Source organism: Schistocerca serialis, chromosome 11 (genome assembly GCF_023864345.2).
Source record: "Schistocerca serialis cubense isolate TAMUIC-IGC-003099 chromosome 11, iqSchSeri2.2, whole genome shotgun sequence".
In the NCBI taxonomy this organism is placed as follows: Eukaryota; Metazoa; Arthropoda; class Insecta; order Orthoptera; family Acrididae; genus Schistocerca; species Schistocerca serialis.
Window position 1 is genome coordinate 83,591,802 of NC_064648.1, and position 17,618 is coordinate 83,609,419.

General features: G+C 39.4%; 1 protein-coding gene across 9 annotated transcripts in view; it reads right to left on the reverse strand.

The window, feature by feature from the left end:
* LOC126426871 (zinc finger protein 99-like) overlaps nucleotides 1-16,174 on the reverse strand; it is a 172,144-nt gene extending 155,970 nt beyond the window's left edge. For 6 of the 9 annotated variants that reach the window (XR_007576450.1, XR_007576449.1, XM_050088915.1 and 3 more), the window contains exons 1-3: nucleotides 16,042-16,174; nucleotides 14,413-14,499; nucleotides 8,374-8,436 (exon numbers count right to left, since the gene is read on the reverse strand). Coding sequence is in view for 5 of the 9 variants with exons in the window: in XM_050088915.1 (XP_049944872.1) it covers nucleotides 8,374-8,436; nucleotides 14,413-14,481 (132 nt within the window). In the remaining 4 variants the exon portion in view is untranslated. Of the gene's footprint in view, nucleotides 1-8,373; nucleotides 8,437-14,412; nucleotides 14,500-16,041 lie in introns of those variants that run through there. The other 3 variants (XM_050088913.1, XM_050088912.1, XM_050088910.1) reach the window with 2 other exon arrangements.
* Nucleotides 16,175-17,618: the final 1,444 nt, after the last annotated feature.

Here is a 17,618-nt window from a genome sequence, read left to right on the forward strand (position 1 = left end):
AACCACACAACAGGAAAATATTTATTCTTTTAGTAATAGACATGCCCAAAACAATAAATTCTCTAAATACAGAGATTGGAACATGAGCACTGGACTACTGAAGCATCACAGATTGCTACTGTTAAAAACAAACTCTGGAAGACAGGAACATACTTCTGCCTAACAAACCTGGTAAAGTGATCAGACATGACATAACAGCCAATACACCCAGCATGGGGAATGTTGTGGAATACAGTGAGGACCTGCAAATGTTAACAACATTACATAGTTACATGACAGCAGATATCTGTACAGCAAATTCAAATGAAGCTAAATCCCCTGAATCCCCATGGCCAACCAAAAGTTGAACATATGAGAACCACCAAGACAGCTTATATAAGAAACCTTCCATTAATTTATGAGTAACATATCTTGCAAAACATGAAACAAAAAACGAAAATCCCACAACTTCTGAACAAAAATGTTAGAAAAGGGATCAAAGACATTTCTACAGTTGATAGTTGACAATGATGCAGATGGTAGCAAAACAGAATACAGTAACAGAAAAGACAAATACAATACTTTGTCTTAGAAATTTTCTCCACTAAAGAACATAAAAAGGCATTTCACATTTCTTACTACAGCACAGATACTAAAATGACAGATACATAATTGACTAAAGTGGGGACAGGAGGGAGAAGGAAAAACCAAACTTTTTCTACACAATTGGCCACTAGACCTGAAGGGGCAGCCATCAGATGAAATAAAACGAGTGAATGTTGCAGGATCACCTCTGGCAATGGAACTGTTATTTTATGGAACAGTGGCGTTTCATGGGAATAGAAAAATGCACAGGTCATTTCAGGTTGTAAGAAGAGGCACAGCAAACATGTTTGGAGCTAAAGACCTAAACAGCAGATAATTTTGTTCTCCTACATGATTTTGGAAAGAGAACAGTTCCTCTGCATGAATAAAAATTAATCCTACAGTCATTCATCAAGTAAAATTGACTACTCTATTCACCCACTGTTCTGCTGAATGCAATCAGCCAATACAATTTTGAATACCGGGTGATTTAAGCTAATCAGAAACATTCACATAGTGATCTAGTGACTGTCTAATATTAGAGATTTGTCTAACAGATGTAAAAATTTATTTTGGCTGCACTGATAAGTTAAACCTGGATTTCTTGCATTTTATGGGCTGTCACCTTAACCACTATGGACACATCCCTGTGACAATAAGAACTTGACTGAAAAGGATATCTTGCAGATCATCCTCCTCAATTTCCTTCAGATTTACAGTATTTGGAGTTTAGTGCTGGAACATCAATTTCCTAAACCAGCACTAGGCAGTAACCAAACTAAAAAAATTTGACTTTGAAGATCAGAAGACTTCTGAGTGTTGCCTACTTCAAAACATTTCCTATTTATTAACACAATTGCTGGTAATTGGAAGAATAGCATAAAAGTGCCTTAATTAAAAAGTTGCTGGTTCGAATCTCCTAGTAGGAACTACTACTTTTTAAAAACTTCCATGTCTACTAACAAACTGCAAATTTAAGAAATACTAAATTGTAATGGTTTGGTAAAAATTACATATTTTTTCATCATTCAACACATTAAAACAAAAATTTTGATACATTCATGCGAGATTTATTTATTTTCAATTTGATGCTCTCCATTTTTGTACCAAAATGTAATTTTTTAACAATACTTGCATTTTTATGTAACTTTTAACTAAAAATAACTGTTAGAAAAGTATGACAGCATGAATTAAAATTACCATTTGCTTTACATATGGAATTTAAACAAAATTAAAAGAACTGGTAGCACTTAGTGTGATCAGAACCACCAATTTTATGATTATTATAATATTACCCTATGCACTCAGCTACAGACAACTATGTAATACATTTTTTACACTTGCCAGCACTCACAAATCACCCAATTGCCAAATGCATTTCTTGTTTCTACTTTTATGGAGAACGGTATCATACTGCTTTACCAAATAATTGGCTGGCCTCTGACCTTCAAATCCTGAACCTAAGACGAAAATCTATGAGGACACACAAGTGAAATCCCCTTGGCAGCCCTGGAGGCATGCTTGGTTAGGCTAATTGTTTAAGTAACTGATCCTGAAACTAGGTGTTAAAGCCTCAAATTTGAGACCTAGCAACAGTTTTCATCTGTTGGTTTGTATGTGTACCAATGCAGAGTCTCAGAATTGTTATTGATCTTCATATAGATAATGAAGTAATTCTACAGATATACATGCTAGAACTATTGCTCCTGCTCAAAGACAGCACTTTAAACAATAGTTCACCGTCCCCACCCCAAATGAACCATGGACACTGACGAGGCAGGGTTGCTTGCATGTCAACAACATCGAAAACAGTGTTAGGTGCAAACACAAATAAGTATGATCTGAGGAGATATCAAACTTAGACATGGATCCTCAAGAGGGGCAAAATACTTTTCAGCAGTTGCAGGAGCAATGGTCTGGATTATCAACTGACCTGGCCTTGTAGCATTAACCAACTTCTTGTGCCAATAATGCAAATGGCTGAAAGCAAAGCGAAACTGTAGCTCTCTTTGTTTTTCTTCTCAAGAGCATGCAGCTCTACTGCACGAAATTACATTAGGCAAAATATTCAGGAGGTAGAATAGTCCCCCATTCAGATCTCCAGGCAGAGTCTACTCAGGAGGATGTTATCAGGAAAAGCATGCCAGGCAGTCTATATGTCTGAGTGTGGAGTATTACATATCTTAGTAGGATAAGCGTATATCAATAGGGGTAAGATAGATATTGCCTACAGGAAAGTTGAAGAGACCTTTAGAGAAAAGAGAAGCACTTGGATGAATATCAAGAGCTCAGATGGAAAACCAATTTTAAGTGAAGAAGAGAGCGCAGAAAGGTGGAAGAATTATATAGAGGGTCTATAGGAGGGTGATATACTGGAGGGCAATATCATGGAAATAGAACAGGATGTAGATGAAGATGAAATGGGAGAAATGATACTGCATGACAAATTTGACAAAGCAGTGAGAGACCTGAGTCGAAACAAGGCCCTGAAAGTATACAACATTCCATTACAACAACTGATAGCCTTCGAAAGGCCAGCCCTGACAGACCTCTACCATGTGGTGAGTAGGATGTAGGAGATAAGTGAAATACCCTCAGACATCAAGAAGAATATAATTTCCAATCACAAAGAAAGAAGGTGTTGACAGACGTGAAAATAACCAAACTATTAGTTTGGTAAGTCGTGGGTGCAAAATACTAACACGAATACATTACAGATGAATGGAAAAACTGGTAGAAGCTGACCTTGGGAAAAATCAGTTTGGATTCCATAGAAATATTTGAAAACATGAGGCAATACTAACCCTACAACTTGTCTTACAACACAGATTAAGGAAAGACAAACCTATATTTGTAGCATTTGCAGACTTGAAGAATCCTTTTGACAATGTTAACTTGATTACTCTCTCTCAAATTCTGAATGTTGCAGGGATCAAACACAGGGAACGAAAGGCTATTTACAATTTGTACAGTAACCAGATGGCAGATATAAAGAGTCGAGGGGCATGAAAGGGAAAGAGCAGTTGGGAAGGGTGTGAGACAGGGTTGTAGCCTATCCCTGATGGTATTGAATCTGTATACTGAGCAAGCAGTGAGGAAAACAAAAGAAATTTCGGAGCAGAAATTAAAATCCGTGGAGAAGAAATAAGGACTTTGAGGTTTGCCGACGACATTTTAATTATGTCAGAGACAGTGAAGCACCTGGAAGAACAGGTAAACAGAAGGAACAGTGTCTTGAAAGGAGAATGTAAGATGAACATCAACAAAAGGAAAATGAAGGTAATGGAATGTAGCCAAATAAATCAGTGATGCCGAGAGATTTATATTAGGAAATGAGACACAAAGTAGTATATGAGTTTTCCTATTTGGGGAGCAAAATAACTGATGATGGTCAATGTACACAGGATATAAAATGTAGGGTGGCAATGGCAAGTAAAGCTTTTCTCGAGAAGACAAATTTGTTAACATTGAGTATAGATTTAACTGTTGGGAATTCTTTTCTGTAAGTATTTGTTTGGAGTGTAGTCTTGTATGGAAGTGGACAACATGGATGACAAACAGTTTAAACAAGAAGAGAATAGAAGCAAACATCAAACAATGGAAAATCCAGGATGGAATGTAACAATACCAGAGAAGGAAAGTCACTACTCATGATACAGCAGTGATGTTGAGTCACGATAGGCACAATAAGAAGATTCACACAATTAAGGCTTTTGGCCATTAAGGCCTTTGTCAGCAGTAGACACTCACTCGCACGCAGTCTCAGAGAGCTGAGAGCACAGCTTGGCAGCTCCCTGCATGTGTGTGTGTGTGTGTGTGTGTGTGTGTGTGTGTGTGTGTGTGTGTGTGTGTGTGTGTGTGCGCGTGCGCGCGCGCGCGTTGTGTAAGAGAATAGAAGCTTTTGAAATGTGGTGCTACGGAAGAATGGTGAAGATTAGATAGGTAGATCATGTAACTAATGAGGAGGTACTGAATAGAACCGGGGAGATGAGGAATTTGTGGCACAACTTGACTAGAAGAAGGTATCTGTTGGTAGGACATGTTCTGAGGCATCAATGGATCCCCCATTTAGTATAGGAGGGCTGTGTGGAGGGTAAAAGTCAGAGACAGACCAAGAGATGAATACACTGAGCAGATTCAGAAAGATGTAGAGTGCAGTACGTACTTTGAGATGAAGCTTGCAGAGGATAGGGTAGTATGGAGAGCTGCACGAAACCAGTCTCTGAACTGACGACGACGACAACAGCCTAGGGAGGTTAGAGACTTTAAAAAGTAAACATTGATAGGTTGTATTCAGTTGTAGTAAGAGCTGAAGTGCAGTGGCAGAAAGGACAAGACTTCTGATCAGGTTAGTACAGGATTATCTACAAAAAATCAAATAGGAGTCACGCAGGGGAGCCCTAGTAATGAGCAAGAAAATAGGAACATGAGTACGCTATTAACAGCAATGTCAATGAATTACCATAGCTGAAATACACATGAAGGAAATACAACAGTGGTAGAAATTTGTATGGCAACCAGACCAGCAGAAGAATGGAACAGGAAAAAGTTTGATGAGTAATTATTCAATAGCTAAAGAAGATGAGAGCCGATTCTAGAAGGTAATGAAATTCAGTAGTAGGAACAGGATGCACAATAGTTACGAGAACATCCAATGGCATAAATGACAAAGGGGGAAGGCGCCTGGTAGAATTTTGCACATTGCATGAATTAGTCACTGCAAATACTTGTTTCAAGTATCATGAAAGAAGCTTGTGTATGTGGAATAACGTGGAGAAACCAAAAGGTTTCAAGCAGATTATGTAATGTCAAAAACAAAGATTCCAAAACAGGATTGTAAACTACAAAACATTTCCAGTGATAGATGTGGACTCTGGCTAGAGTGGTTTTTATTAACTGCAGAGTAATGCTGTTGAAATGGTAAAAGTAGAATTTAAGTACATGAGATTTGGGTAAGTTGAATGAACCAAAAATCACTGATATTTTGAAAATGAGCATTAGGCAACAAGTTATAAATAGAGGGTAATTATACACTGGGTGATGAATAGGCAGATTTGAGATGAAACAGTGAAGGCAGGAGGAAACATAGGTAAAAAGTAAGGCCTAGTATGAACACGTTAACAACTCATGAGATGCTGAATTTAACTGATGAGAAGAGAAAATACAAACATGTGGCTATTAAAACAGACAAATTTCTCTTGGGTCCCCATCTTGCCATACTCAAATCTACATCCATCGGCCTGTGTGTACACCATTTACACATTCGACCAAAATACGGCCTAGTCAGAGTTGGGCGGCGACGGCGTATCCAACGCCTCAGGCGCACACGGCGATACCGGGTCTTCATCCTCATCCGACGATACATATATGGCTTCCGCCTCCTCATCCACGTCCGAACTGTCCGACGCCATCTCCTGCTTAACATTCATACAATGAAGGATATGACAATCCGCATGAACAACATGGAGACGTGAAATTAATGCTTCATCTCCGATATTGAATTCGTTCGACACAAATATAACAAGGCCCCTGTGCTTTATAGTCATGCCAGGTTTATTCTTCACATTAACCGTGACAGGCCTACCTTCAACAATGCGTTTCAATATAGAAGCAAACGGGCGCCAGCGCATCCAATCAAACTCCTCAAACAAAATAACATTATGTATGCGGCCATCATAGCCACCAAATCCGAATTCGGAACAAAATGGCATGTACACGTGTTGCTTCCTGGAAATGACTTTTTCGGTAAGTGTGGACTTGCCAATATTTGTGTCCCCGTATAAATATAATTGCTTCTTTCTTACCGCTTTGGACCGAAAGGCCTCATTATACCAGCGGACGACCCGGCCCACCCAGCCATTGTACTTTAGACGGCACTCAGTAAATGCACGAACAACACACTTCTTGGCCTGGAAAGATTCGAAATACTTTTCAATAAACCGCACATGTGACCAATTATTTACAAGAAAGGAATCGGTATAATCTATATAGTCCATACGTTCGGCCCAATATGGCTAAACAAGAATGGTTGTAAGGCAAACAGGAACAAACTTGCTCCAGAAAGGGGAAAGGAAGTAGTTGTAGACAAGGCTGGAGATGATATGATATGGCCAGAATTTGACACAACACTGAAAGAGCAAAGTCTTAACAAGGCCATTGCAGTTGATGACACTCCCTCAGAATTATTGGGATACTTGGGAAAGCCATCCATGACAAAATTATTCCACTTTTGTGCAGGATACGAGATAGCTGACAAAGTTATACATCGACCAGAATGTAATAATTCAAATTCGAAGAAAGGCAGGTGCTAACAGGTGTGAATACTATCAGACCAGACCATCAGATCAATATATCATGCTTGCAAGAATGGAAAATCTTTTAGAGGGTTAACCTTACATAACATCACTTTGGGTACCAGGAACATGTAACAAGGCAAAACTGATACTATGGCTTACCTTAGACGAGTTAAAGAAAGACAAAATTGTATTTACAGTTTTTGCAGATTTACTGAAATGCTTTTGAGAATGTGGAGTTGACTGCACTCTTTGGAATTTAGACAGCAGCAGAATAAATAGACAGGAAGCCCAAGTTTGTTTGCAACTTTCACAGAAACCAGACTCCAGTTGTAAGAGCTGAAAGACATGAAAGGGAAGCATTGAGTAGGAAATGTGACAGGCTTGTAGCCTACATCTGATATGCACTCTGTACAAGGAAGACATGAAGGAAATCTGGAAGGTAAAGGAAACTGTGTGTTTACCAATGACAATGTAATTCTATCAACAAAACCAGCATCTTGAAATTGTCAACGAAGGGATGTGTGGGAGGTAAAAGCTGGAAGAGTAAAATTGTATAGTATTGCTAGAAGAGATTGTACGACAAACATCAATAAATGCAATAGAATCTAGCTGAAATAGATCAGTCGATGTTGAGTTTCAACTAGAAAATGAGACACTAAAAGCAGCAGACAACTTTCGCTATTTGGGCACCAAAGTAACTGACAATGGCTGAAGTAAGAAAGAAATAAAGTGAAGACTAGGAATATCAAGGAACATGTGCCTAATAAAGAGGACTGTTCTCATCTAATAAAATTTTAAGTGTTAGGAAGTATTTTCTGAAGATATTTGCAGTGCAGCCCTGTATGGACGTCAAACATAAATGATAGGCAATTCAGACAAGATGAGAATGGAAGCATCTGGAATGTGCTACAGAAGAATGCTGAAGATTTGATGGGTAGACGAAACAAATGAGGGAGGAACATAGGGACCAATTTCACCAACACAAGGGACCTGTTAATAGCACAAATTCTGAGGCATCTAGGGATAGTCAGTTTGGTAATGGAGGGATATGTAAGGGTAAAAAGTGTAGAGGGAGACTATGGCATGAAGACAAGAAGCAAGTTCGAATGGATGTAGTAGGTTGGTTGGTTGGTTTTTGGGGAAGGAGACCAGACAGCGCAGTCAACGGTCTCATAGGATTAGGGAGGGATGGGGAAGGAAGTCGGCCGTGCCCTTTCAGAGGAACCATCCCGGCATTTGCCTGGAGCGATTTAGGGAAATCACGGAAAACCTAAATCAGGATGGCTGGACGCGGGATTGAACCGTCATCCTCCCGAATGCGAGTCCAGTGTCTAACCACTGCGCCACCTCGCTCGGTGGATGTAGTAGGTGACAGTCATCAGAGATTAAGAGGTTTATAGAGGGTAGACTACCATGGACAAGTGCATCAAGCCAATCTATATTATATTCACCAAAACTGAGCCATAACATAACACTGCTTAATTTCATACAGTCACACAAATTCTAGACTTACCTGTTGGTTCACTTGCTCATCCAATTCTTCTTTTACTTTCATGGTAGATGTGTGTAACTGAACCTGTGGTGAATAGTAAAAAAATATCTGCAAGGAGTTCTTTTAAGAAGACAATTTTAGATATATTACAAAAAAAGTATCACATATTGTAAGTCTATGACACTTTTAAAGAATAAATGACTCATTCTTTTCAGAGAGTGGCCTTCTCAGTGACAGTCAGTAAGGTGCATTTCAATGGTAATGATCGAAAAGTTATATGAATGATCAGTGGCAACATATCTGAAAATTTATTAGCATCTTGCACTTCATTTTCCTATGCTGCTGTTTTCAATCGTATTTCCTACTTCCATAATCTTTATTTACTTATCATTAACTATTTTATACGAAATGCGCATCATACAACAAAACAGTAGTGTAATGAAATCAGTGGGTACAACTAGAATCTTTAATATTAAAATCAACAATACCCATATCATACAACTAATTGCAACATGCATTTTCTATCAGCCAATCATACAGTTTTATTTTGAAATATTAAAATGATGTGGATGAAGCAGGGAGGGAATAATAAGTAAAATTATTGCGGCCATTCACTTACTGAGAGTTTCCTGTTCTTGCTAGCCTATGACTTGGGATGTGGATTTTTGCATTACTTACAGTATCTTGTTTGTAAACTGCTTTCTGGGAACACATTCTTTAACATTCTCCCTGATGCCAACAGCAGAGTCATAGAGATATCAAAAACTATTAGTATTCTAAGCCTGGTAAACAAAATACAGACGGCACTCAATGTTTCACCTAGCATATGACATGGACCTTTTTTATGTTACTGACATCAGGGGAATTAAAACATGTCTGAACCAAACACTCCTCTCAGTTTACACTCGAGATAGAACAATCTTGAAGACTTTTCTTGCAGATTTGGTTGGTGTGTTTTTTTCCAGTTCACTTTCCCATTAACATGAAATTTGGCATGTTTACTTTCTATACTGACTTGCAGACAAATACAATGAAACAGTGTTAAAAAATTGAGGTTCTGGACAAAGCCCCCTGCTAAAATAGAGAACACATTCACAGGAACACAACAAACACACGCATGGCCACTGTCTCCAGGAACTGGGAATGACCATCTCCTGATATGAGGAGGCACGGGGTAGCGAGAGAGGGATAGCAGTGTAAAAGTGGGAGGAGAGGTGGGGGGAAGATAATGTGTTCTCTGTGATAGCATGCAAGGATGTGGCAGAGACAGTACGAGTTGCTAAAGGTAGTTTTGGGAAGCTGTACTGTGGGAGGGGAAGGGGAGGAGAGAAATTGAGAAAGGGAAAATAGTAATTGCACTGGGAGGAAAGAAGAGTGTGTGTGTGTGGGGGGGGGGGGGGGGGGGGGATGAAGTGAGAGGAGGGAAAGGGGATATGGGTAGAGGACATGGACTAGCATAGGCTGAGTCTAGAGGGGTTACAGGAAATAATATGTTGTGTTAGAAGATAGAATCCAGTTGGAGCCAGCTGTGAAGCAGTTACTGAAGTGAACCACATCATGCTGGGGGCACTTTCAGCAAGTGGGTGGTCCAGCTTTCTTGGCCACACTTTGGCAGTGGTCACTCCTGCAGACAGAGCAATTTAGTTGTCATGACTATGTAGGATACAGCACAGTGGCTGCAGGCAGGTAGTTGCAAATCACAAGGTTGCTTTCACAGGTAGCCCTGCCTTTGTGTTGGAGATGTCTGACAGGGCTGCAGGAAACATGCATGTCTTGCATGTAGCTCTGTTTCAGGATATGAGACATGAGGCAAGAGGTTGGAAGCAGGGCTGGAGTAGCGATGGGCAAGAATATTTCATCAGTTCAATTGGAGACAAAACACAACTGTGGGAAGGGTGGAGAGATTATTCCTCATTTCAAGGCATGAGAGGTAGGGTAAATCCCGGCAGAAAATGTGATGCAGTTGCTTCAGTCATGGGTAGTACTGACTTGCAAGGGGAGTGCTACTTTAGGAGTATGTGGGAGATGGGGGTCGACCAAAGCGTCCGATCCCACTCGTCGGCTTCTACCCGTGACTTAAGGCTATTGTGGTATGTGACATCATGGCGGTGTGGAATTTAGTTTGTGAGAGTGGCGTATTTGTGGGTGGTTTGATGTGATCGGTGGTGGTCTCTGGTAATGTGTTCATGTGTTGAGTGTTAGGTGATGTTTTTGGTTTAGTTTGCATGTGTGGCGTGTTTATAGGTGGTGTACTGTTGCGGTTGGTGGTTCTCTCTGGTGGTGTGTTTATGGGTAGCGTGTTACGTGGCGTATGATGTTCATTTGCGTTGTAGCATTGCATGTGTGTGGTATTGGTAGTGACTGTGCTTTCAGCGGAATATTTTTCAGGGAGTTAACAATTTTGGTTTTGTTATGTCAATGTTACTTTTTTTTGATTGGTGTGTGTGAATTTTGGTAAACTGCTTTTTTTATGTCTTTGGTAGGTATGGATGTGACTGGCAGGGTCAACAGTTATCGGTTGTCAGCGAAGATGGGGGACAATAAAATTTCTTCAACTATTCGGATTTTTGGATGAAGTCTTGAAGTGTTCAGTGTGTTGTGAAGAAATGTGGCTTACTAAACTTCTGGCATCTCTTATCAGGGATGGCTATATGTGGAGGTGTCTTAAGGATAACAGGTGAAGGGAAATGTTAGATTCCAATTTGTGGGATCGGGAGCTGCTGTTGAGCTACGTAGATCAAGCCAAGTGTCCGATTCCACTGTATATTGTGTTTAGTGGCATTTGAGTAGTTTTGTGCCGTCGTTTTTTTGTCGTTTAGTATGGTGGTGTGTGTCTAAATTTGTTTGTATTTACTTTGTCCCCACCCAAAAAACCCCAATTTCCCACACTTGTCCCGTTAGTTTCCTTAGGTTTATGTGGAACATGTGTGTTGGCTTTTAATTGTATTTTCATGTTAGTGGTCATGCTTATGTAATGACATCATAGGCGCCATATTGGAGTCTTAGTGTATGGCCGTTTCCACCATATTTGTGACGTCATGGGTCAAAGCAGATGGGTGGAATCTGATGCTTCTGTATTTGTGACTGACAAGACAAGGCATGGGAATTCCGTTTCTGGGAAAAGGCTGTAAAGGAAATTATAGGCTGTGCACGCCTCAGTGTGACCCTTAGCATTTCCTTCAAACCACATTTTTTCCCAATATTCTTAGTTGGTAGAGTCTCCTTACATTTCCTTTCCCCGTAACACTCTGCATCAGAAAAAGTCTACTTTGCACACCTACAAATTCTTTTATCACCACCACTACCAGAACCACTCGTGGTAGCAACTGCAGTAGTAGAAGTACTGCCAGTATTAACTTTTAGTTCACAGAATTATTCACTGACACTGCTACTTCAGACACTCAAATCATTTAATACTATTTGCCATATTAAAACTTAGTTTCAGAAAAATATGATATAAAAAGGGAAACCATGGTCCAATTTAATAGAGGGTCTGATGGACTTAATCAGATCAAGTTCAATAAACAAATCAATAAGATCACAAAAATGTCATCAACGAATCTTGATCTGGTGAACGGTTTGTGATTCTGGGTGGTTAGTAAGGAATCCTCGAGGTGGCCTATGAATAAATTTGCAGAACATGGTGACATACAGTTGGCCTTTGATGTACTGCAGATTTGTTTGTAGGCAATCCCTTCAATAGAGAAGTAATTGTGTGTGAGAATGTAGTTGGACATGACGACCAGGAATGGGCTGTATGTTAGGAGACCGTCAGACACTGGGGAAGGTACTGTTCAGTGACAAAGTCATGTGTGTTGGGGGATGTGATCATAGAGGGTGATAGCAATTTCCTAAATTGTACAAAATGGAAACTCTTCCTACAACATATCACTCATCCCCATATCCCCCCATAGCGTCAATGTTCACTAGTCTGTATGCTCTGTCCCCACCTATTCCCTACCCTGCTCTCATTCTAGCACTGACCAGTGCACACACCTACCCCACAACTCCCCCCCCCCCCCCCCCACACAGCCTCCCAACACTGCACCTAGAAGCCCTATTCTGTCACCCTATGTCCTTGACCAATCCCACAGGCAGCACAGCATCACCTCCTCTCCTACCCTGTACCTCACTTCCCACCCCACAGCACCTCTTTACGCCACCAATCACACCAACAGATTTCTGCTTGCATTAGATGTATTCATGATATGAAAGTGCATTGTAGTCATCACTTCTGTAGTTGTTCCAAAAAGAAGTGATAAGGAGACAGGAACACCAAAGGCATGTGTGCTAAATCTACGATGACTTGCCTTTACCAACTGCTTACATTTTGAGATCAATGCTAGATCCACAGTACAACTAGAAGAATGAACATCCTGAATATGAGCAAGACACTACACACACCAAGTTCATAGAAAGAAAGGTAAGTGAGACATTGAAAGTACAAAGGTTTTCTTCCTTCAGGGGGGGGGGGGGGGGGAGGGAGAGGAAGGTCCTACCTGACCCAGACTTTGGCAGTTGACACTAACAAAAACCTGTCAAGGCTACTTTCATAGCGTGACATTGTCTAGCATGGGTATACATTTGTGTTTTCACTGCTTCTAGATAAACTTTCAAGATGAATGATTCAGAGCAAAGACATCTTTACAGGGTCACAAGTGTTTTGATCCAGCTACAAAAACACAAATTAATTACAGCACTTTGATGAAGAAAGAAATGAACAATATATTTTCAAAACAAGTTCGATGACGAGAGAATTATCCGTAGAATGTTGATGGCCACACACTGGGAACTTCAAATCCTGCTGATCTCAGAAATACTGAATCAAGAAGTGAGCTCTAACAGTAGCTTTAGCATGTTTTAATTTGTCAGAAGCTGACAGTGACATTCTGCTATAATTATTACTTTTGTGAGCACCAAATCTGTAGGCATATGTTGTGTGTTACAGAAGTGTCATATTTGAGCCCACACAGTTTAACTGTGATTATACTAACATTTAAGTAATTTATGTGTTACCAAATATTTAGAGTGGTCATGTGAAAATCTACTGGTTAAAGAGCATTGCAAACATTTTGCAGTTATAACTGTAACACTCCTTCACTCTTTTAGTATCAGCATTACCACCATTTCCTTCTTAGGGTTGTAAATTACACTACCAACTACTCTTTCATTTAATAGTATTTAAGCTCCTCAAAGGATTTCAACAACAGCTCTTTGTCATCTACCACTTCCCTATATTTAATAGATTCTGAATACCTACCCCCAAATCAAAAACTGATCAAGAACAATAATATTGCTAACAAGAACATTAAGTGCATAAAAACAATTAGATGAGCAATAGCAAAAATAATACACCAGGAAAACAATATTGTACGTCATGAGTTTAGATTTCTCCATCAGGCACCATGACAAATAGACTGCCACATATTGTCTTTGCAATAAATCCACATATATATATATCCCTATTGTCTGAGAAAGCAACTATGGTAGACTTAAAAACTGACCACAAATAGAGCATCTGATCAATTCATCCAGCAAGCCATACAACTGATCTACAGTAGCAGCTGAATCATCTGCACTCTAGCAAGTAGAGTCCTACTCATATATTACTTTATCATATCCATTAATAATACCTTTCTAAGAAAGGAACAAATCTAGACATTAACAACACACCAAAATAAATCTCAAAGTAGAAAATTAATTTGTAACAAGTGATTGCAAACACCACAATAGTTCAAGAACATGTGACAATTTCCTAGTAGGCAACAAAACTGTGATCATTAACTACTGGCACACCAACATCACACTAACAATAAGCTACAGAAATTTTAAAACAAATTAAATATTGGAGAGCAGCATTATATACTACAAGACACCAATCCATTGCAAATATGTTGCACAGCCAAGAGTCACAACTTCATTTAGTCAAGAATCAAAACCAACAGCCAGTACCAAATATTTCATCTGACGAACAACAGGGAAGGTAATCTGCTTGTTTACACACCACATTGCACAAAGAAATTAATGAAACAATGGTAAAAAATACAAGAAGCTATTTACCAAGGAGCCTGGTTCAGCATATACTTCATTCTTCTCTTTTTTCAGCCAACTAGTTCCCTTGGAGTCCATGAGTGCTCTCCTAATCCACTGAAAAACAAGAAAGCAAAAGTTACTGTAGACAATTTTATGTATGAAGAATAAAAGATTAAATGAGTCTCGAGCTATATCTAAGCCTGTCAATGTATCCTGCAAATTCCTTAAAATATAGAATAATGTAAGAGGTTTATAATTAGGTTCTTAGCACGTATGCAAGGACAGAAAAGAATTATTTCTCAATCATACTGGCTGCACTTTCAATCAATCTATAAACCCATATATGCTCATGGTATGCAGAAAAGCAGAACATGAAAATCCACCCATACAGACAGAACTTTCTTCTTTTTCAGTCAGTTTAGTATGTATTTTTAACAACTGTTTCCTTATACAGTCATTTATATTGAACATTATCAACTCAATATAGCGCAATGCTGCAATCTTTACCCAGTCACTAAAAAACACACACTGCTGCCTGAACGTTGCATGGAAAAATAAATGATCGACTGTCAAGATTTAACACCGATTAAATTCCTCTAACAAGACTTGGTGAAATTACTTTCTCATAAGCGTACACATGACAATGTTCTGTGGTTTTGGGATACTTTTGTCGATGGCAATTACACATACCCATTAGGCCTTACAGAGTCAATTACATTTCCCATATCCTTCCATAGATTGAAACGTGCACATTACTACAAACAACAGTTAACACTACTTACTAAACTATGGAGCACATAGGCACATTGAAAATTCATGGAAAACGCAACACAATGAATTCCCTCTACAGCATTCACTTTCATACCAAGATAACCAATCCCTGATACTCTGTATTAACGTGTGCTAACGAATCTGATGTATCGGCAGTATAACTGTTTGCGCTACAACCCGGGCGAACTACAGATTACAGTGAACTCTTACTGTCCCTGTTCCTTCCTTCACAAATATTGTTACCGAACTTCGCATGCACAACACAAGTAAATATAACAATATGAAAGCAGCGGGCGTGTGAACTTCATGAGGGCCTTTTTTCGTCAATCACCAAGTATTTCACATTGACCTGCACTTTCTCTAACCGCCACATATAGACACTTTTCCGGTAATTACAGACAACACATCAAAATTTCTGGCGGTTCTTTTGCTAAATCACGGGAAACATTTAGCAATTTTATCGGACAGAACGAAAACAGCAAGCTTATTACATACCAACACGTCGATCTGGTATTTTTCGTAAATGCCGAGCAGCACAGGTATGTAATGTGCACTAATATGTTTGTCTAAACACTAGTCACCTCCTGCTCGCAATGCGGAAACATAAGCACACTGAAAATAAGTGTTTGGTTCTGATACACATAACCTGAAATAATTACTTACGAAATTCTACGGCTATCTCAAACCATAACCAGAGGCGCCAAAGATGATGCAAGAATTAAATATAGAACAAACTTATCATTCGAATGTGCCCAATAAATGAAATTAAACCGATATAATAACTATACGAACAGTTACTATAGCATCATTACAAGGCATTGGCAAACTACTTCATTCGAGGCAGTTAGCTGTAATGATAATAAAAATTAAGTATTGACTTAGTACCACACTCAATATGCGTCTTTCCGTGATTTCCTGTCTCCACCATCAAATCACTTACATATTACACATAAAACGCAACATAGTACCGTACAAACGCATGACACGAACTACTAAACTCTACAGTCATCTGTTGCTGTGGTCAAAGTCAATCAATGCGGAAGAAGGAACCTACCACGGAGGTCGTTCTAACATTCTTGGAATCAGCGCTGCATATCTGCTAGGAAAAAAATTAAAGTCGTTTGTTGGTTAATTTGGGGGAGGAGGTAAGGTCATCGGTCCCGTTGCCTTCTCTGAAAACTAACTAGAACAGACAGTTAGGAACCTCACTCATGATGACAATATATTGTTTCTAACGGCAACAAATAGACCTGACCTCTTTGAGGATGTCCACATCAGTGAACTTGATATGGTTGTGGCAGTAAATGACTAACAGAGTACAAAGAATAACTGAAACAAGCATATATATATATATATATATATATATATATATATATATATATATATCTGTGTGTGTATTCAGTAAAGTAGATAAAAAAATTAGTAGTGTCGTATCTCAATGAGGAACTGAAAGTTTATGCACAGGGCAGCAGTATGTAGAGGAATGCTGGCTCAAGTTTAAAAGAATAGTTGAGCATGCACTGGACAGATATGTACCCAGTAGAACAGTTCATAATGGGAAACAATGTCTGCAGTATACAGTTACGGTAAAGAAACAGCTAAAGAAATAGAGACTACTGTGTCATAGATGTAAAACAAATCATTGAGCTGTAGCTAGAGAATTGCTGAATAAAACGCAATTTGTCTGTCAAGAGATCAATGCGTGAGGCTTTCAATGACTGCCGCAGCAGAATATTGTCAAATGTTCTGTCAGCTGCCCACGTCGAATATCGATGCTGTGACTCTGATGTGGAGCTATGAAGGAATAAACATAGATAAACCGAGACCAGGCAGACCTCACGTACTGATGGGCAGGAATTGCCGGGCATTGTTGTCAAATGATATTTCACAAACCCCAAAGCAATTCTGGTTGTATGTAAAGGCTGTTAGTGGCACAAAAGTTACTGTCCAGTCCCTAGCGAAGGAAACAGGAACTGAAACTGAGGGTAGCAAAGCAAAATCTGAAATGCTTAACTCTGTTTTCAGATTTTCCATTTCAAAGAAAAACCCAGGAGAACTGTCCCAATTTGGTCCTCATAACATTGAAAAGATGAGGGAAGTAAGTACGAGTGTCAGCGGTGCTGATAAACCACTGAAATCGTTATACTTGAGTAAAGCTCGAGGGCCCAATGGAATCCCTGTCAGATTCTACACCGAATTTACGCTAAGTTAGCCCCCCTTCTAACTAAAATCTGTCACAGACGCCTCAAACAAAACATGGTGCCTAGTAATTTGAAGAAAGCACAGGTCACGTCCATCTATAAGATGACAGTAGAAGTAATCCACAAAGTTACAGTCCAGCATCCTTGACATCCATTTGGTTTAGGATCTTAGAACATACTCTGAGCCCAAACATGATGAGGTATCTCGAACAGAATTACTTCCTCCATGCCAGCCAGTAAGGATTCCGAAAATATCAGTCA